Raw genomic sequence first — 20532 nt, 5'->3', positions numbered from 1 at the left:
TTAGACGACCCACTAGTCGCCGGTACTTCTCTGGATCCTCAAGGAAAGAGCCTTTGGCGACAGCCAAATGGTGGTTTTGCTCGATCGGAAAACCAGCAGGTTTCGCTCCTAACAAACCAGCCTCTGCAATAATGTCAAGTGTGTACTTTCTTTGACATAAGAATATCCCTTCTGGACTCCGAGCAACTTCAATACCCAGAAAATATTTCAAAATCCCCAAATCTTTCATGTGGAAGCAGTCATTCAAATACGACTTAAAAGCAGTAATAGCAGAAGAGTCGTTCCCCGAAATAATCAAATCATCAACATAAATGAGTACATTAAGTTGAATTTTTCCTTGATGCAAAACGAAGAGTGAATAATCTGAGTACGACTGAGTGAAGCCATACCTTTTTAATGAAGCAGCCAACTTAGCAAACCAACATCTCGGGGCCTGTCGCAAGCCATACAAAGACTTTTTAAGCCGACATACCATACCTGTTTTTTCAACATCGAAGCCGGGTGGAACTTTCATATATACTTCTTCATCGAGATCACCGTGAAGGAAAGCATTATGAACGTCCATTTGATGCAATTCCCAATTTTTCGCAGCTGCAACTGATAAAAAAACGCGTACAGTGACCATTTTCGCAACAGGAGCGAACGTTTCATTGTAGTCAACACCCTCTACTTGATGATTGCCAAAAATTACAAGACGAGCTTTRAGACGCTCAATGGTCCCATCAGCATGATATTTTATTTTATAAACCCATTTGCAACCTAGGGCCTTCTTCCCAGCAGGTAATTCTTCCATTTCCCATGTTCCATTACCTTCCAAAGCCTCTATTTCTTTCTGCATTGCTTCTCTCCAACCGGAATGTTTCATAGCCTCGTGAAAGGTACGCGGCTCAAACCCTTCATTGACAGCTGCAAGGAATATACGGTGGCGCAAAGAGAATTTATCACAATTCACGAAATGTACTAATGGATACGGAGTACCTGAGGAGCTCGAAGAAGTCGATGAACGTTTAGATGGACTCGATTTGTGTACGGTATGCATGACGTATTCGCGATGCCAGGCTGGAGCACGCCGACTTCTTTGACCATGCCCTAAGACTGATTCGGTGGTCTCATTAGTAGAAACAACAGGTTGTTCAACGACCTCACCGACAGCTTCTGCAGTAGGTTGGGGGGCTGTTTCTGTGTCCTGCGTAGTGTCAAGGTACCCACCATCGTCATTCTCCAAATCATCCAAAAATTCAGCATTCATCCTCCCTTCGTCACTAGGCTCTGAATCTCTTGTATTTACACCAARGCTTTGTTGTGTATTTGCAAACGGAAACTCATTCTCATGAAATTTTACATCTCGTGATACGAAAGTTTCACCCGTTTCAAGGTCATATAGTTTCCAGCCCTTTTTACCATGAGGATAGCCAATGAACACACACTTCCTACTTCTAGGTGCAAACTTGTCTGCTTTAGACTTTTGATTATGAGCATAACAAAGGGATCCAAACACTCTCAATTCAGAGAGACTTGGTTCTTTTCCGAAAAGGATTTCATATGGAGTTTTATTTTCCAATAACCGAGAGGGGGTACGATTAATTAAGTAAACTGCACTAACCACACATTCACCCCAAAAAGAAATTGGAAGGTTACCTTGAAACATTAAAGCACGCCCTACATTCAAAATATGTTGATGTTTGCGCTCTACCCGGCCATTTTGTTGTGGGGTACCAACGCAAGAAGTTTGGAAGACGATTCCATGTTCAGCAAAATATTGCAACATACAGGTAAATTCGCTTCCATTATCACTTCTCACAATTTTAACTTGCACCTCAAATTGTTGGGTAATCATAGCAAAAAAAGAACAAAAGGCTTTATAAACTTCTGTTTTAGAATGCAGCAAATATACCCAAACAGCCCTTGAAAAGTCATCAACCAAAGTCAAAAAATAATGTGCACCACCCGATGAAGGTGTCTTATATGGCCCCCATAAATCACAATGAATTAATTCAAAAATCCGACTTGCTTTACTATTACTATTAGGAAAACTTTCTCGTGTTTGTTTTGCTTGAGGGCAAACATCACAAGCTTCATTCAACGACTTTTTAGAGGTACTAGAACGAATAGCAGGAACTAACTTGACGACTCTATCCGACGGATGCCCCATGCGTCTATGCCACAACTCAAATTCGCTGATCTCTAAAACTTTCGTCATGCATACCGAAGGAACCCCGCAATAGTAATAGAGTCCATCCTTTCGTTCACCGGCTCCAATCAGGCTCCCCGAACGTTGGTCCTGTATAGCACATAATGAGTCAGTGAACATGACAAAACATTTAGAGTCATCGATCAATTTTGTCACCGAGATCAAATTGCAATGYAATGTAGGTACGAATAGCACGTGTTCGAGTGTTATTCCTTCAGAAAGTTTCACGCAACCTTCTTTGGTAGCCATGACCTGTTCTCCGTTAGGCAAACCAACATGACATGCTAAAATGTCTTTTGAATGAGTCAAACAGGATGCGTTGCCGGTAACATGATGAGAAGCACCAGTATCAATAATCCAAGATAAAGAATAACACTCACCCATCGTTTGGTCCTGTTGATGATTATTTACCAAATTTAAAAGGATTTGAACTTGCTCAGGTGTCAAATGGGCCAAGGAAGCTCCTTCAGGTCCAAGACTTATTGCCCCGGTATTGCTTGTTCCGCCGTTGTGACTAGTCACTGCATTAACACGTAGTCCTCCAGCTTTTCCATGTTTAGAAAAAACCGTCCCGGTGGCAGAGGTATGGTTATTACCGGGCCCTTTACCGCCTCGAGTTCGGTCTTCCCACCAATCTGGATACCCATGAAGCTTAAAACACGTAGCATCATCATGCCCAGATTTTTTACAGTGAGAACAAAGGAGTTTAGACTTATCTTGTCGCTCAAACTTTCCTTTCCAGCGATCAGTCTGTATAGCAAAAACATTTGCTTCTTCTCTCACTGCTTTACCCCGTGCAATACCGCGGGATCTCTCTTCCTGTAGGAACGCCTGATATGCTCGATCTAGATCCGGTGGTGGGTGTTGAGAGAGCAAATTGGTCCGAACCATGGCATATGAGTCATCATCAACACCAATCAAAAACTGATGCAATTTTTCTTCCTCTCTATCACTGATGAATTTTCCTACCACATCACAGGTACACTTGCCACACTCGCAAGCATGTAACGGCTTAAGCCGAGTAAGATCATCATACAAACCCATTAAACGATTATAGTAATCTTCAATAGACATAGATTTAGTTTGCTTACATTCGATGATATCTGCCCGTAATTGTTGTAAACGAGGGCCATTAGCCACGCAAAAACGTTTCTCCAGGTAATCCCAAAGTCGTTTTGCCTCATCATGAAAGGGAATTGAAGCCGCAACTTTCGGTTCCATGCTCCGTAACATCCATGACACAAGCATAGAATTAAYTGTCTCCCAATTAATCAAATTCTTCTTGTCGGACGGTTTGCTGATGGTACCGTCAACAAAGACGAATTTCCGACGAGCCTTAAGAGACAAAGTAATTGCCCTGGCCCAAGCCAAGTAGTTATCGCCCTTCAAGATTACGTGGGTAATCAGATTTCCGGGTTGATCGCCAGAACCAAGATAGAACGGCGATGTTGGATCGATCTTCCCGTCCTCCGCCATTGATAATATAGATGTGGAGCAAAGCAAGAAATTGGCACAGTTGAAAAAAAAATCAGGGTTTATGTGGCTCTGATACCATGTAAGGAATCAATTTTCCTTTCTTTATTTTTATTGAGAGATATATCAAATATATATACAAGCATAAGCATCAATTACGCCTAAACATAAGCCTACACTTATTGACTTACTATAATACAAATTATACACAAAATACATCCTAAAAATAGGCTTAATACTTTTCACCTGCTCCATGCTTAAATATATAAATCCTAGGGGACAGGAACATCCTTGGATCTAAAGATTGGCAAAAAAGAAGCAAACTTTAAGACTTAGTTAGATATATGGATACAACTTAACTTAACTTGAAAGCAACATATCCCAAAAACACCTTATTTAAACCCCATTTGCAATTGCATCCTTCATCTTCTTCATTCCATCTCTTTCATTTCATCCAGTATGGCACTTTTCTCTTCTTCCCAACCATCATCCCTTTTCTTGTTTTTCCTCGCTCTTTTTGCTGCTTCTGCTTTTGCCCGTCAATTCTCAATCGTCGGGTACGCACCTGAGGATCTGACATGCATCGATAAGGTCATCAACCTCTTTGAATCCTGGCTTTTGAAACACGGAAAGTTGTATGAGAGTTTGGAAGAAAAGCTACATAGGTTTGAGATCTTTAAGGACAATTTGAAGCACATTGACGAGACGAATAAGAAAGTCAGCAGTTATTGGCTTGGGCTTAATGAGTTTGCTGACTTGAGCCATGAGGAGTTCAAGAGCATGTTCTTGGGGCTCAAGGGTGACTTGCCAGAGAGGAGAGAACCGTCTTCTGAAGAATTCACTTATCGAGATTTCGTGGATCTGCCCAAGTCTGTGGATTGGAGAAAGAAAGGAGCCGTTGCACCCGTCAAGAACCAGGGTTCCTGCGGTGAGTACAACCAATCATATAATGCTTTTAATTAATTATGTTTTCTCATGTCTTCTTGTTACGTACGGTGGATGAATGCGTGTATATATACACAGGTAGTTGTTGGGCATTTTCAACAGTGGCTGCAGTGGAGGGTATAAACCAAATTGTGACGGGAAATCTAACAGCGTTGTCGGAGCAGGAGTTAATCGATTGTGACACGAGCTTTAATAATGGTTGCAATGGAGGTCTGATGGACTATGCATTCTCGTTCATAGTCAGAAACGGTGGGCTTCATAAGGAAGAAGAATACCCGTATATCATGAGTGAAGGCACTTGCGATGAAAAGAAGGTCAACTTAACAAATAAAATTGAACTTTCATCTTAATTTAAAAAGCACGCACGCGTTATGATTGGAATTATCTAACACAAGTTTATCACATACACATAAAATCAAGTAAATATTAGTCTTTAATCACAAATTAATGATGGACCATCGATCTTAATTTGTTTATATTATAGCGAGTCTTGTTTTCACTTTGTTCAGGATATATCAGAAACAGTGACCATAAGTGGGTATCACGATGTACCTCAGAACAATGAAGATAGCTTCTTGAAAGCACTTGCGAACCAACCTATTAGCGTCGCAATCGATGCTTCAGGTCGTGACTTCCAATTTTACAGCGGAGTAAGTCTTAATAATTTCATAATACAGTATTATCTCTCAGCCATATATATATATATATATATATATATGATATGGGAATTTACTTACATGTTATAACAAATGAATGAATTATATATATATATATATATAGGGTGTGTTTGATGGACATTGTGGAAGTGATTTGGATCATGGAGTTGCAGCAGTTGGATATGGAACAAGCAAGGGAGTCGAATATATCACTGTGAGGAATTCTTGGGGACCCAAATGGGGAGAGAAAGGTTACATCAGGATGAAGAGGAAGACCGGTAAATCTGAAGGGATGTGTGGTCTTTATAAGATGGCTTCTTATCCTACTAAGCAACACTGATCCCATGCACTTAATTAATTAAGACATCTTAATTTCCATGCATCTCTTTAATTTTGTTGCTTCTGTTTCTCTGGATTTTTATTCATTTTAATAAAATACTTTGTTGTTCAAGTGTTAATTAATGCAGCCAAATCTTGGCGTATTAATTTTTATTTTTCAAGTTTGATTGTTTTTACATTTGTTACGTAAGAATTATAAGTTCAAATCGTTTTTTTTTTCTTAATTTGTTGTGCTAAATAAATAGTTGGTATGACATAAATGACTATTTTACCCATTTGTCTAGAAAAGATACATGATATTTTAATACTCACCTATATGTGAGTATTAAAATATTATATATATATATATATATATATATATATAAAGTGTGAGAGAGAGAGAGATTGATTTAGAAAAAAAAAAGTATAATCTGAACTTGTGTTTGTCTATATGCAAGCAAGAACGAGATAAAAATACTACCAAGGGCATGCATATAATGTTTTTGGCTGCATTTGATATGAATCAAATTCAAGAATTGGCACACTCGTTTATTAATCAATAGAATTAATAAAAACAAACATGTTAGAAAAGAAGCTCAACAAAAAAGACCATAACTTTCAATCTACATGGAATTACAAGGCCGTCAACATGGGCTCCTCCTCCTTTTGGTATTTTGAAGTTGAACACAAATTGTTCTTCACTATTCCGAGACAACGAGTAATTCTCAACGAAAAAAGTGCTCTCTAAACCGAATGCGAGTGTCGTTTTCCATATGCACAGAAAACTCCAAACATTATCAAAAGCGCTTGGTCCATTTTCCAGCCCCAAATTTCTTCATCTAGGATAGGTCCTCCAAAGCTTTTTGATGTTATTTTCGGTTTTTCATTTTATTTTTTTTATCAAGTAGATCTCGTGAAAAAGAATCGGTTATTTAAGATAAGAGATCTCATTCAATTCTTAGGTTTAGAAATTTGAAATTTTGGGCCACCAACCAAAATTAGTTTCGCCTACGCCTATGTTTGTAATTCTTGGAGGATTGGATCATCAAATCCTATTTGAGTTTTATATCACTTACTTTCCACTTCAACGTCTTTTTTTTAGAGATGTCTTATTTTATTAGATGTTTAATTTACATGTACCAAGAATTTGAAATTAAAAACGTCTATAACTTTCAACAAATCACTAGCTAGCTAGGAGGGAAGAATGGCAACTTTAATATTAATATTACCGCCGACATTTTGCTTTTACTTTTTTAACATGTTGATGGCTTGTAATGGATTCTAGTTAACGAGTATTGATGAGTTGTAATGGTCCTCCATAAGTTGTATTTGAATCTGATAGGTTTTAAGTTACGATTGTCGGTTGTCGGTTGTCATACCTGTTAATCCTTATGTATATATTATATAGACAATAGGAAGCTAAACTAATATTTGAAAGAAGCCGACGAGAAAGAAACCCAAAATACTTTCAATATATCAAGCAATTTTGCAATCTTACTCCATTCCTCTTCAGTAGGACAAGAAGTATAATTACGATAATGCAAAGAATATCGAGGAAATACCTGTCTAAACTTGATGGCACAATCTAGCATATCGTATGTTGAATTTCAACGTGTCTTGCATTCAAGAACTAACTTCCGATGATTCATGTTGTATTGGCTTACAAGTTCACCAAAAGAGAAATGGGAGTTTTACAATACTTGCACCTTACGTTCCATTGATTTTTTTTTATCATTTCAAAATCAAAAAATTCATCTCATACTTTTGATCTTCTTGGGTTTTAGAGTTATGAAAAGGATTATTATCAGTCTCAGCTTCTTTATTTGKGGKGKKRGGGGKGGKKSRSRRGKYYMYWCATTAACCTCCATGGACACGTTCTCCCCTTCATTTGATCCTCCTTCATCAACAATACATGCAAATCTTCATTTGAAACACCAACTACCACTAGACATCTCTAGAATTGTAAATGTTTGGTCAACGATCATTAAAATAATTCGTTAAACAGAGAAAATTTAACAGAGTTAGGGTAAAAGACCGAATTCGTAATGAAAATGAAACAAAAGAGCATCTACAAATTGAGGTCATGAACCATTGCATAAACATTCACTTCTAATCATGACTTGGTTTATAAAAAAACTATTAATTTTGCAATGGACAAAATGAGTAGCCTTAATGAGATTCCAACTAAAAACAAGAAGAACAAGGGTTCAAGACTGACCAAACGAGTAGCCTTAATGAGATTCCAACTAAAATAAGTAAGAACTAAGATCAAATTGTTATTTCTGAAGACACCATATAAATTAAGTAATTTAAGTAACTAAAACCAACAGAGCCTAATAAATATCAAGTGCTTCATCAGTATTTTTCAATGGATACTGTCAAACTGAATATGTTACCTTTATGATATCAACAACCAACAAGAATCTAACTCCTAAGTTATTTATGGACAACTAAAGGTTTGTTAGAGCTTGCAAACCCAACAACTGTAAAAGGAAATCCGGAGTTTTTCCAGAAACAATGAGGCAAAATTAAGGGTGAGCCAAGTTGTCAACTGTATCATGAATGTAGCTGATGGTAATAGGTTACAACTTGTGTTTTACTTCAAACTGCATTGTCTTTTATATGGTTTTGAGGCCATCACATATTTATTTTACTTTATATTTTACATCACATTTTACATTTTACTTCAAACTGCATTGTTTTTTTATGGTACTTGATGTGTTTATGACTTCACATGGTTCTAATTACTCCATACTTGTATGACAATTGTGTTCATTTTCAAGGTGATATGAGAATAATCACTTTTGTATCTACTATTGTATGTGGATAGTATACTCGTTAGAGCAAAAGCATGCAAGAAAGATATATAAACGGTTAAGAATTAACTAATTCAAAATGAATGATTAATTTGAGGGTTACCTCATAATATTATTGATATGGAGATTAGTAGGGATGAAAAACCATACGGCCGTGTATGTTACTTCTGAGGTTGCCAAGACGTCACATGTCCTTTTGGAGAAGAACGAGACAAGCAAAAACCCAACCATTTATCGAGAAAAATACATTCATACACTTTCTTATCCAATACTCCATTAAAGTTTTGTATGTTCCCACACCATTTCTTCATTAATTATGCGCTACAGTTTTGATTAATGTTTCTGAACATGTTTTTAATAATGTTGTTAGTTTTTTCCTCCAAAATGTCATGTCACATTTTGGAAGAAGAATAACCAAAATGGTCTGTATAAAAGCACATGATGTACTTTATAAATGAATGAAACATGCATAATAGTTATCAAGAAGAGAAATAGCATAACTTCACATTTTTTTAATCAAAATATTCTTCATACCACATGAACAATGTTCATAATTTAGTCTAATATTAATTAGATTATGGTTATATTCAATTTTCAATTGAAAATGAAAAGTGAAATTGGACCGGTTAAAGCCGGCTGATGATTTCTTTAAAGCCTAGACGACGACATCAACAGATTTGCTTTGGGCCATGTGCCTTGAAGGTGGAGCCTGCTCACTAGGAAGATGCATGAATACACTTGTACCTTATGCATCAATACACGTACATACCTTTCAAACCGAACCCAATGTCCAAAGAAACAGACAACCCTCCCTCTCGATCCAACCGTTTTAAGCCAAGTGACAGTCATAGGCTAAGAAGATCTACTTTAGTTGTCATTATTAATCCCATCTTTCAATTCCCAACCCCACACCACCTTTCTGCTACGTGTATATTATATATATACATATATGTAATATAATCTCTCTCATGTTACTATGCAATATTCTTTCCCTTCAACTCACTTCTCGTATTTCTTCAAACCCACAATAGATCTTTCTCTTCATCAAGTCGCAAACTCGTAATGGAGGTACACTCTCTTATTCCAATTTCAATCATGCACTAGCTATTATGTATAGTAATATTTTGAATGTTGTGCAGGTTATCGAATTGAAGGTAGACATGGTGGGCATACATGAGAAAAGACTAAGAAAATGTCTGTCCAAATTAAGAGGTAATCACCCATCAAGATTTCTTGATTTTAGCTGAACATCAAGATTAAATTCATTGATAAATTCATTGCAGGAATAGAGAGGGTGGAAGTGGATGGGAATAGGCAGAAGGTGGTTGTCAAAGGGTATGCACATAGAAACAAGATCTTAAAAGCAGTGAAGAGAAGTGGTCTTAAAGCAGACTTAAAATGAACTCCTTCATGCCTATGCCAATGTTTCTTCCTTCAGATTCAACAACTTCAGCTTCTTCTAATCAACACAATTCCATCTCTTCAGAAAGATGTACAACTTCAATTTATTGCATGCATGAGATACAAATCATTAATTCATGTAACGTTAATATATATATATATATATATATATATATATATATTCTTCTAGATTTGGCCCATCATTAATTCAATTTGTTCTTCTTCACTTTCACTTGATTTATATGGTCATTCAAATTTACTTTTTCTTTAATTCACATCGATTTACACAAAAGAAACATTAAAAAATATTCCATTCTTCTTGTCGTAAAACTCAAAAAACATTGTTTTATTTTTAAAGGATAAAGTAAGTTATATTAATATTTTATATTATCTAGAGCAAATTACGGATTTCGTCTTTGTAATTTGAGAAATGTTGCTATTTTAATTATCTCTATGGTTTTGAACTTTTGATTTTAATCCATGTGGTTTGTAATTTGTTGTTGTTTTTATTCTTATGATTTGGAATTTATTGTTATATTTGTCCCTTGCACTCAGTAAGTGTATCACTCCTCCTCACCAAGTGTTTCACTCGATACTATAGTTCCTAACTCTCTTAGAATCAGGTCCAATATGGGGCTCTGATACCATACTCTCAAGCCTTGAAGAACAGAGTAAGTTGGAACTTCAAAAGCTTGCATTATTCGAAGGAAAGGATATGGCTTTATAATTATAGTAGCCTTACAAAGCAGAAAAACAAGGTACTACAATAACAACCTAAAAAGACGAGATCAAAGACCTAAATTACGTTATACAAATTAGGACTTATTAAGAGAAAGCAATTGCTGAAAATAGTGATTTGGTCTTTGTTGGATAATCTCATGGCTCACCCCCTTTGCATTGCATGCTGCCAAGGGTGGTGGTTATTATAGAGAGAAATATTGGTGTAGAAGTGTTAGTCTCATCCAATGTTGGTGGCAATAAGGAGTTCTATTTTTTTAGATTGTTCTATCGTTTCTGGGTCTTTGTCTGAATAAGAATGTGGAGATGGAATGGAAGGTTTGGCCATTTGGGATGGTGTGGTGGTGGTTGTTATCGGATCTCTCACACACAGGTCCAGAGCTCCACAAGGACCAACGGTGTACGCATATGCATATGGAATATTTTTAATTTTAATTTAAAAATGAGACAAAATTAAAACGACTAATTTATCTCTGGGTTAATAATTTTAAGGATGTTAGTTTTAGGGTCCAAATCAAAACAAAATACAAACCATAGGAACCCCGTGTACTTATTTTAAAGAAAAACCATATCGAGATTGTCAACAGGGACCCAACGCTGTAATTTACTCTCAAGTGTATTTAATGATGATCGGCGGCCAAAGCTTGGGTTTTGTCACCAAGATTCCGTCAGGCCTGATGGTCAACACGTGGTAGAGTGAGGCAGTCGGCGTCAAAGTCTAATCTATTCATTTTTGCTTCCAATTTCATTCATCATCGTAAGCTATTCCAATTTGCAGAGATGCATTTGAGTGAGAATGAGGGCATAGAGGGGAAGGCATTCGTAGTTACAGGTGGATTGGGTTTTGTTGGTTCTGCACTCTGTTTGGAGCTGCTTCGTAGAGGTGCTCGTCTTGTTCGAGCCTTTGATCTAAGATCGACGTCTCCTTGGTCCGATCATCTTCTCGAAAATGGAGTCCACTTTCTTAAAGGTATCGCCTGCCCTTCCTTCTCTTATTTATATTTCGTCTTCAAAATTTGCTAGTAGGGATTCTTCGTGTTTCTTGATTTGCTTCCAGGATTAGGTTTTGTGTTCCTTTTTAATTATGTGCTATTTATGAATCTTGGTACAAACCTATAACTAATTGGAGTCTGCTGGTAAATAGATTAATCTTCAAGCTCCTAATGACTGACAATTGGCATTTCTCTTCCATAATCCTTATCAATCAGGATTTGGGGTTGAAATTTAATCGATTAGTGCTTTTTGAGTCCTTTGGCTTTTTGCGACTCTGAGGCCTGAGGGGAAGTGAAAGAAAAGTATACCTGAGTGCATCTATCTATGCATGGGTGTATATATGTACCTACATATATACACACATGCAAGGGAGGGGGGGGGGGGAGAGGCCAATAGCTGCAGTTAAAACTCCACTCATCCATGTTCAGTTGGATAGATAAGAATTTAGAAAAGCAGCGGATTCTGAAATATTGCTTCCTCCATCTCTCACCTGCACATGCCCCAAAATTGCAAGGTGCAGACATGAGGATAGTGTATAAGAAAAGAACCGTGAGTATGTATTCCTTTCCATTTCATGAAAATTATATAATTATCCTTCTTGGGGATGAACAACTAAACTTGCAACAATCTCCTTTTTGAAAAGTTTCATAGCTGACATTTCTTATTTGCTCATTTTCATCATTACAAAGAACTTAATTGTATTGATTTGGGTCTACAAAATTCTTTACTTGCCTTCGTTGAAGGGTATTTGGCAAATAGTCGAGCTCTTTCTTTAAACCATTTCTCAGGTTAATGTGTTGCAATTTTTATGGCACAAAGTCACTAAGATGATAATGCATTGTTCATCTTTTTTTTTTTTTGAACAAATTGTGGCTTTCTAGCTGTGTTTTCCAGATTTTGTCCACAAGCCGGGGTCTTTACAGAAACAGGCTCTCTGTAAAGAGACGGAGGAAACATTTGCATATATCCTTCCCAGACCTACTTTTGGGTGGAATATACCGGGTTTGTTTGGTTTGATTTGGTTTGATTATCTTTCTTGCACAAATTTTCAAGTAGAGTAACACTAATGAAATAATGTGGTATGATCGTCTTCATCAAATGTACAAAGCTTGTATGTCTTGTAGTGATGGAGCTATGAAGAGCCAAGGTGGACTTTGGCCCCTCGGTTTAGTGTAATGACATGAATCGGTTTAAATCTATTAAGATTTATGATCTGGTGCACTTAGAATTTCGAAGTTAATGAGCACTCTTACATAATACCTTGTTTATCGTGTAATATTCAAATTGACTCAATGAAAATTGTTGTACGAAAAGAAAAAGAATAAATAGCCGTAACAAAAATGTAAGGGTAATTTTGGTAAAGCAAAATAAAATTTATCTAACTTAGACTTGATTCTTGATGTAGATTTGATTGTCTTCTTTTCTTTTTGTTTCTCAGTTGTCATCTTTATCGAGATGATGCAATAGCATAACTCAATCAATGATAGCCTTTCCATGGTTTATGATTCAATTTTTTTTCCTACTTTGGCTTTACAATTTTGCCTTGGCCCACCCAAATTTTCTATTCTAGCTTCATCCCTCATGTCATGTTCTAAATACCATTTAATGTGGCATTCTTTTGATAGTTTTCAATTAGTGGCATGGTTTAATAAAATTGTTTCTGCAAGTAACTCCAATAATGACCTTTGTTATATTATATGCAACTCACTTGGTGGTGATTAATGTTTCTAGGGGACATCAGTCATAGAAAAGATGTGGAGAAGGCATTGCGCGGAGTACATTGTGTTTTCCACCTAGCTTCATTTGGCATGTCTGGCAAAGAAATGCTTCAATATGGTCGAGTTGATGACGTGAATATAAATGGAACCTGCCATGTTCTGGAAGCTTGCCATGAGCATGGTGTCAAGAGACTTGTATATGTGAGTACATCCAATGTTGTGTTTGCTGGAAATGAAATTGTTAACGGAAATGAACAGCTGCCTTATGTCCCCTTGGACAACCATGTTGATCCATACAGCCGAAGCAAATCTATTGCTGAGCAGCTTGTTCTTAAAAGCAATGGTCGCCCTTCTAAGTATGTATAATATATTTATTCAATATTTTTACTCTATTCGTCCCATGTTTGACTTAGCCTATAGTTTAAGATTATCTTTTTTTTTAACTATTTCTTTAATATCTGAACTACCCTTCAAGAAAGATAAAATAAAGGAACTTTCTAGGCCTAAGTCAATACCATCAGTTTACTTGATGATAATGAGGAAATAGGTAATTTCAACTTGAAAACTTCTCATAAAAGGTAATTTGGCAACTTTTATGCGACAGCTCAAAATGGAAATTGTTGCACTTTCATGGATGGAACGTATGGTTTGATTTTATATAGTTAGATATGTTGATTCCAACTTGATGCATATTGTACTGCTTGTTGTATAGTACTCTCAAAAGATTAAGCAAGTCTAGTCTTTTGGTTGAAATGTACCTTTTGGTTTTTTGAAGCCAAATCTGGCCTTTTATATTCATACTGCATAGTGTATTAGATGCAAGTGTGTAAGATCCCCTGTTTCACAAGCAATTTTTTCCTGGTTATTGTTTTATAGGAAAAAGAATGGGGAATGTTTATTTACATGTGCAATCCGTCCTGCTGCTATATATGGACCTGGTGAAGAAAGACACTTCCCTAGGATTATCAATCTTGCGAAATTAGGCCTGCTTCCGTTCAAAATTGGTGAACCAAATGTCAAAAGTGACTGGGTTTATGTTGATAACTTGGTTCTGGCATTGATTCTGGCTAGTATGGGACTTTTGGATGACATCCCTGGAAGAGGAAAACAGCCGGTTGCCGCTGGCCAGCCATACTTTATATCAGATGGTAATTTTCATTTTACTGCCAAAACTTATACCTTCATCTAACACTTCCGTTTATTTCATTTAACATTTTCTTTTTATGGGTCCGACTTTTATGATTAGAAACCTAGCAAAGAAATAAAGGTAGGATTCACAAATGGAGAATGAAGAATGGAGGAGCATGGTATGAACTAATAGGGGATTTGGTGTTATATATTAAACTTTGGTTTCCAAACAAAAGTGAATATTTCCGGATCAAACTTCTACCATCACAATTAGTTTTGTAATGAGAACTATGAGGGCACGTACCAACTTGATCTTAAATATAGGAAACTTCTACCATTTAGCTGGAAATCACGAGCGGAAATTGCTGCAACTTTTATTGGACAAACTATTTGTTAGACTCGTGAAAGCTGGGTACTTGAATTCTTCTTGAGGAAGTACACATGGAACTAGAGTTCCAAAAGAGAACAATTGCATTTTCACATGTACCACTTTTCTTTATTCTGAGGTGGCTGATGGTTGATTAAATTAGATAATTTTGTATGCACTGTCAAGATAAACAAATCCTTGTGTCAAGGGCCCTGAATAACAAGTGTCCCAAATCCTTATAAACAAGATACCTGTTAAATATGCTTCGTTATAAAGACCATCTAAGAGCCACTCGGATGTATTTTTGTAATGTGACCATATAGAAAATTGATTCTCTAAATGTCTAGTTTTTATGTTTCTGTTGAAAAATATCTTGAGATGTGATATAGTGATTCATTTTGGCACAAGTCGGGGGTCTTCATAGAAACAACCGCTCTACCTTTTGAGTTGGAGGACAGGTTTGCGTATATCCCATCCGCTAGACCCTACTTTTGAATGGAATATATTTTGTTTGCTTTTTATTGTTTGTACAATGATACACTTTGATAAACAGGTTCTCCTGTCAACACTTTTGAATTTCTTCGTCCGCTGCTCACAAGTCTAGAATATGATATGCCAAAGGCATCATTACCTGTCTCAACAGCTCTTATTGTGGGAAATGCATTTTCCATATTCTACACGATCATGTATCCTTGGTTGACCCGTGGATGGCTTCCTCAACCATTATTGCTTCCTGCTGAAGTTTACAAGGTTCGTATAGCAATACTCTCTTGGCTTATAAATCAAAATCGCTCCATTATCATAAATCATACAATCTTTTCTTCTCTATATATAGGTCGGTGTGACCCATTATTTTAGTTACCTTAAAGCAAAAGAGGAGCTGGGCTACACCCCTATCACAACTCCTCAAGAGGGTATGGCTGCAACCATCTCATTCTACAAGGAGCGGAAACGTAAAAGTTTGGATGGGCCCACGATCTACGAATGGTTTTTCTGCGTGTTTGGAATGTCTGCTGTGATTGCTGCTGCATTCTTCCCTGATATAGGACCTATACCACTGCTTAGATCTGCATGTCTTTTCATTTTACGTTCCATGTGGGCGTTAAGGCTGCTTGCGACTTGGGCTACGCTGATGCATGTTGGCGAAGCTATATATGCATGGAGATTAGCCAAGAGAGTGGATCCAGTAAATTCTAGAGGGTGGTTTTGGCAGACTTTTGTTCTTGGGTTTTTCTCATTGAAATTTCTGCTAAAGAGAGCCAAGAAGTAGGCATCCATTGTTGTAATTCAGATTTCATTTGCACTTATGTGGTACACAGTTCATAAAACATTTGGATTTGCGCATTGTCCTTTTAGCCCTCCAAACATTCCTCATGCCCAAGGACTAGAAATTGGTTTCCTAGATAAGAACGACAAATACTTTTTAAATCAATGACTTTCTAATAAGCTTCTAGGTATTATTGTGTATGAAAGTGATATTTCAATAGGAACATATGGTTATAAAGTTCTATTTTTTATATTTTGATGCAATTTACTACTTAAAGCCTCTCGTATTTTGTGCGCATTTATAGACTTGACTTATATGATGAATATTTGACATTATCACAAGTAAAAGGACCAGATTTGAAATTTACTCTATATACATACATACATCTGAAAATTACAATTTTCTTGAAGATGAGTTACACAAACACATGATAGCTTCATTTCTGATACTTAATAAAGTAAAAGATCCTAAGCTTCCACCCTTTGGAATTCAGGATCGAAACAAAATGGAGGACACATCCGGCTTTTGTAACTAGAACAAGAATCATATTTTGATTCTTCTAATTACTGTTTACACCGGTTCTTTATTACATAGGATAGGAGGAGGGACCATGGAGCCGGAAAACGATTCCAGCTTCCGGTGGCCATTCACATGGCCACCGGCGTCTACCAGTCATCCATAACACTGGTAGAGCAAGCCATGGTGGTGGTGTGGTTTAACAAAGAGGCAATTCGCATGCTATTGGAATTTCTCCACACAACAGGAGCAACTCGGACAATGACTTTGACTTCTCTCTCGAGTATCACCTGCATTCATTCCACAAGTCAAACTCATTATGTTTAATAACGTACTACATCAAAACCTTCTTAAAGAGTTCAAAACTTCATGTCGAATATAAAATACAACCATCTCAATGTTCAAAAGTCGATTTGTCTTTTTATTAATGTGAACTGATATCTGTAAATAACACCATCCTCATGTCAGTCTTGGATTCATACTACCTATTCAGGCCATGTTTGGCAAACATAAACCAACTTATTTTCTGAGCTTATTGAAAAAGCCCTATTTGGTTGCCCATAAGTTAGTTTATTGAAACACTACTTGAAATAGCTTATTTTCAACAAGCGCTTTTTTCCCTTTTTCCAATTATGCCCTTTATATTTTTCTATTTAATTTTCAACATGTCCTCATAAGTCATTTTACATTATAATATAGCTTATCAGCTAGTCTTTTTCCAAACATGACTAGTTTATGAGCCAACTTATCTACTAACAACTAGTTTTTCAACGGACAACCAACTTATGAACTAGTACTAAAATTGAGGGGCTGTTTGGTTCATCTGGGGAAAGAAAATGAAAATGGTTGGACATGAAAATGGGAATGAATTTTCATTCCCTAAATTCATTCCCCCAGTTTAATCTGGAATGAAGTTTTGGGCTCTCGAGGGAATGAGCCCATTATATTATATAATACCAAACAGTTTCTTTTATTTTCATTCCTATTAATTACTGCTTAATACCTGTAACCAAACACCCCCTGACCTTATTTCGCCTATGACTATAAAAAGGGTTTTGCCAAACATAGCCCTAGATGCAAAAATGGAAAAAATGTATCTTTATTTTCAGAAACAAAGCAATAAGTACAAAGGTCCTTAAATCAGAAAACCAAGATTCATATTCGTGAGGTTGTATTAATCCAAGAAACAATTTTGGTATCTTAGTTCAAAACTATTAGCTTAGTGCATCATATCCATCTTTACAAACCTGGTGCTTTTGTCTAAATTTCAGGGTTCCAATGACTTCATTTCAAAAGGGCTATTACTTCTTAATAAGAGATGTTCTATCCAAGCTTAACCAAYAAACCTCCCTATGCCGTTAAAATTCAGCAATTTATGACCAAAAATAGAAAACTGTGGGAGATGAAAGGACTTTCAAGTGTTTGTGTACCTCTAGAATGCAAAACWAGTAACTTGCAAGGCTAGATCCAAGCCCGCCACTCAAGTAGCAGTACTGCTGCTCTAAGTCCTGCTGCAATCTAYGGATACCTGCAAAACAAGAATCTGCATCTTACAAATTTATGGAGATTTCAAGTTATTTAAWTTTTCTTCTTTTGACTGTTTATCAGCAGCATGAATGAATGATGCAGACTTCAGATATCATTAGATTCATTCACCTTAATCAGATGTTTACCCGACATTTTGTCCAGAACCGCCGCCTTGAATGAACTGAGGTGGAGCAGGAACCATAAAATGTTGTCCTGGAATAGGTGCCACAACACCTGATGATGACAAAAAAAGACAAGTTTATGCAAAACAACCAACATAGAAATGACATTTTTCACCATTTCTCTGTTCTTGGTGGGTCCCTAATCTCACATTAGTTTCTTGCCACAGCTATCATTACAAAGAACTAATGAATATTGATTTGATCCCACAAGTTTCTCCTATTTCCCTGTGTCTAATGGTATTTGGAACACTTGGTCAATCATCAAACATTTCTCTTAAAGTATCTGTGGTCAAACATTACAATCTTTATTGAAATTTAGATGAATAAATAATGACAATTTGGACAACAGTAGTTCAACTTTTCAAATATCAGAAAGGCAAGTGTAACACATGAAAACTTTTCAAAAACTGTTGCAATTTTCATGGGATTGGGCAAGTACCCAGATGACACTATTATATGTAGATCATAATCCTATGCAAGTAAAACATATTGATAGAAACAAAAACGACTTCAACAAAGAAAACCTGCCTGTTGGATATGGCGCTTGAATTGTCTGAATGGAAGGAGTAGTTATTCCATTTACACCAGGTCCACCATATTGGATAATCTGTTGACCAGGCAATGTATAACTCTGCAAAGCTGTATAACCACCCGTTGGAGCAGTTTGACCCATTTGATTGTATGGATATACTTGTGTGTTAACTGTGCCAGGTACTCCATATATCTGAAGATACTGTTGACCCACATACGGATTGTAGATGCCCTATCAGAAGGTAAATAATTCTTTGAAGCAGGTAAGAAATTCAAGATCAGTATGAACGTTAAACTAGAATTAAAAGGTATAAATTTTGTGTTTCGAGGTCAGTCATGGCAATTAGGAGCACTATTGACCTGTGGATAGATGTATTCCGGACCATAAGTTGCATACCTGCACAAATAAAATAGCAGTACCAAATAACCACATGTATATAAGAAAAATATGTCACATATCTTGAACTTGCAAATTACAAAGCAAAAGCTTGGGCTGAAACTACCTGCTTCTTTAGTAGCTAAATTAGATAGCTGGTGTAACACAATATACAAGATTCCATGGATCTCAGAGATACATTCATAGTTGGCAATGTCAATTAACATATACATTGATGGCAAACTCCTGGTGCTCAAAGTAGCAAAGCTTGCATGATTATACACACACACATATACATATATCTATATATATGTGTGTGTGTGTTTCTAGTGGAAGACACAAACATGCGAGTACAATTGTGCAATTTAGCACGTAGAAAAGTGAAGAGAACTGTCGGGGAGACACCAAGAAACCATAAGTATCAAATATAGCTAATGAGATAGCATCATAATTTACTAAGATAATAAATAATTGATCCCACTTTCTATTTTGTATAATTAAAACCAAACCCAACCAAACAGACCCAATATACCCCACCCAGAGGTAGGATGTAGGAGGTAAGAAGTAAGCAGACTTTACCTTTGTCCCAAAAAGACAAAGAGGTTGTTTCCGAGAAGACCTCCGGCTTGCAAAAAAGAATATGAAACATAACTATGTCTATAATGCACAAATAAAAGACACAAATATGCAAAAAAGGTTCTTTTTTCTTTGAAAACAGAGCTATAAAAGAATGCAAAGAGCCTACCTAGCTAAAAAGCACACAGAACAAACCAAAGAAACTCCCTACTTCTATTTTGTTTAATTGATTTATCATATTATCATGCCATATAATCATGTCATGTCACCTAGGGTGTTCGCGGTCCGGTTTGGGAGGTTTAACCCCTAAGACCACAAACCAAACCGCAATGGCGGTTTATAAAATTTTCAAAGCGAGTGGTTTGACATCAAGTGCCCAGACCGGTCAAACCAGACCATGAAAAGGCGGTTTGGTCTGACCGGTTTAGACGGTTTGGGTCTTTAATGGACTTTAAATATTAAACTTAAAAAACATATGTAATTTAGAATTTTAGACTAAATATCCATTTTAACAAAACAAAATATCCAAACAAATAAGGGGCTGTTTGTTTGGCTCTTAATGGTTACATTAAGAGCCAACCTCTTAATCGGTAAGAGGTCAAGGTTGTTTGGCAAAAAAAAATGGCTCTGAATGGTTACATTTTCCCTCTTAACCATTTTGCATCTAAGGGGTCTCTAAACCATTCAGACTTCTCTTTTTACATATTTGCCCTCTCTCCCAACATTCCTCACACATCGCTCACAGCCCCTCCCCCCACGTTGCCGGTCTTCAAATCCCTCCCCCCACCCCACGTCGCCGGTCTTCAAATCCCT

At 36.7% G+C, this 20532-nt stretch overlaps 3 protein-coding genes across 9 annotated transcripts in view; 2 read left to right on the top strand and 1 right to left on the bottom strand.

Annotated features, from left to right (window-relative positions):
• The first annotated feature begins 4122 nt into the window (after positions 1-4122).
• Positions 4123-5820, top strand: LOC112511267 (cysteine protease XCP2). The gene is made up of 4 exons (XM_025116820.1): positions 4123-4592; positions 4688-4923; positions 5119-5259; positions 5390-5820. The coding sequence occupies exons 1-4, from the start codon at positions 4124-4126 to the stop codon at positions 5603-5605; spliced, it is 1062 nt and encodes a 353-aa protein (XP_024972588.1). The 5' UTR covers position 4123; the 3' UTR covers positions 5606-5820.
• Positions 5821-11123: 5303 nt separating this feature from the next.
• LOC112517042 (short-chain dehydrogenase/reductase family 42E member 1) lies at positions 11124-16089 on the top strand. Of its 2 annotated transcripts, XM_025124357.1 has the most exons (6): positions 11161-11229; positions 11317-11508; positions 13263-13605; positions 14126-14397; positions 15298-15494; positions 15580-16089. In XM_025124357.1, the coding sequence occupies exons 2-6, from the start codon at positions 11319-11321 to the stop codon at positions 16012-16014; spliced, it is 1437 nt and encodes a 478-aa protein (XP_024980125.1). In that variant the 5' UTR covers positions 11161-11229; positions 11317-11318; the 3' UTR covers positions 16015-16089. The 2 variants fall into 2 exon arrangements, with proteins under 2 accessions (XP_024980116.1, XP_024980125.1); XM_025124348.1 differs by having other exon boundaries at positions 11124-11508.
• Positions 16090-16343: 254 nt separating this feature from the next.
• The window catches only part of LOC112523187 (RNA-binding protein 38), a 7908-nt gene continuing 3719 nt past the window's right edge, over positions 16344-20532 (bottom strand). The window contains exons 4-8 of one of the 6 annotated variants that reach the window (XM_025132730.1): positions 19128-19164; positions 18765-19019; positions 18201-18288; positions 17958-18055; positions 16344-16817 (exon numbers count right to left, since the gene is read on the bottom strand). In XM_025132730.1, the coding sequence (XP_024988498.1) occupies positions 18816-19019; positions 19128-19164 (241 nt within the window). In that variant the 3' untranslated portion in view covers positions 16344-16817; positions 17958-18055; positions 18201-18288; positions 18765-18815. Of the gene's footprint in view, positions 16818-17957; positions 18071-18183; positions 18289-18764; positions 19020-19127; positions 19165-19270; positions 19769-20532 lie in introns of those variants that run through there. The other 5 variants (XM_025132706.1, XM_025132696.1, XM_025132686.1 and 2 more) reach the window with 5 other exon arrangements.

This window comes from Cynara cardunculus (genome assembly GCF_001531365.2).
Source record: "Cynara cardunculus var. scolymus isolate 2C chromosome LG 1, CcrdV1, whole genome shotgun sequence".
Lineage (NCBI taxonomy): Eukaryota > Viridiplantae > Streptophyta > Magnoliopsida > Asterales > Asteraceae > Cynara > Cynara cardunculus.
Note: the sequence above shows the minus strand (reverse complement) of the source record. Positions and strands in the feature narration are given on the sequence as shown.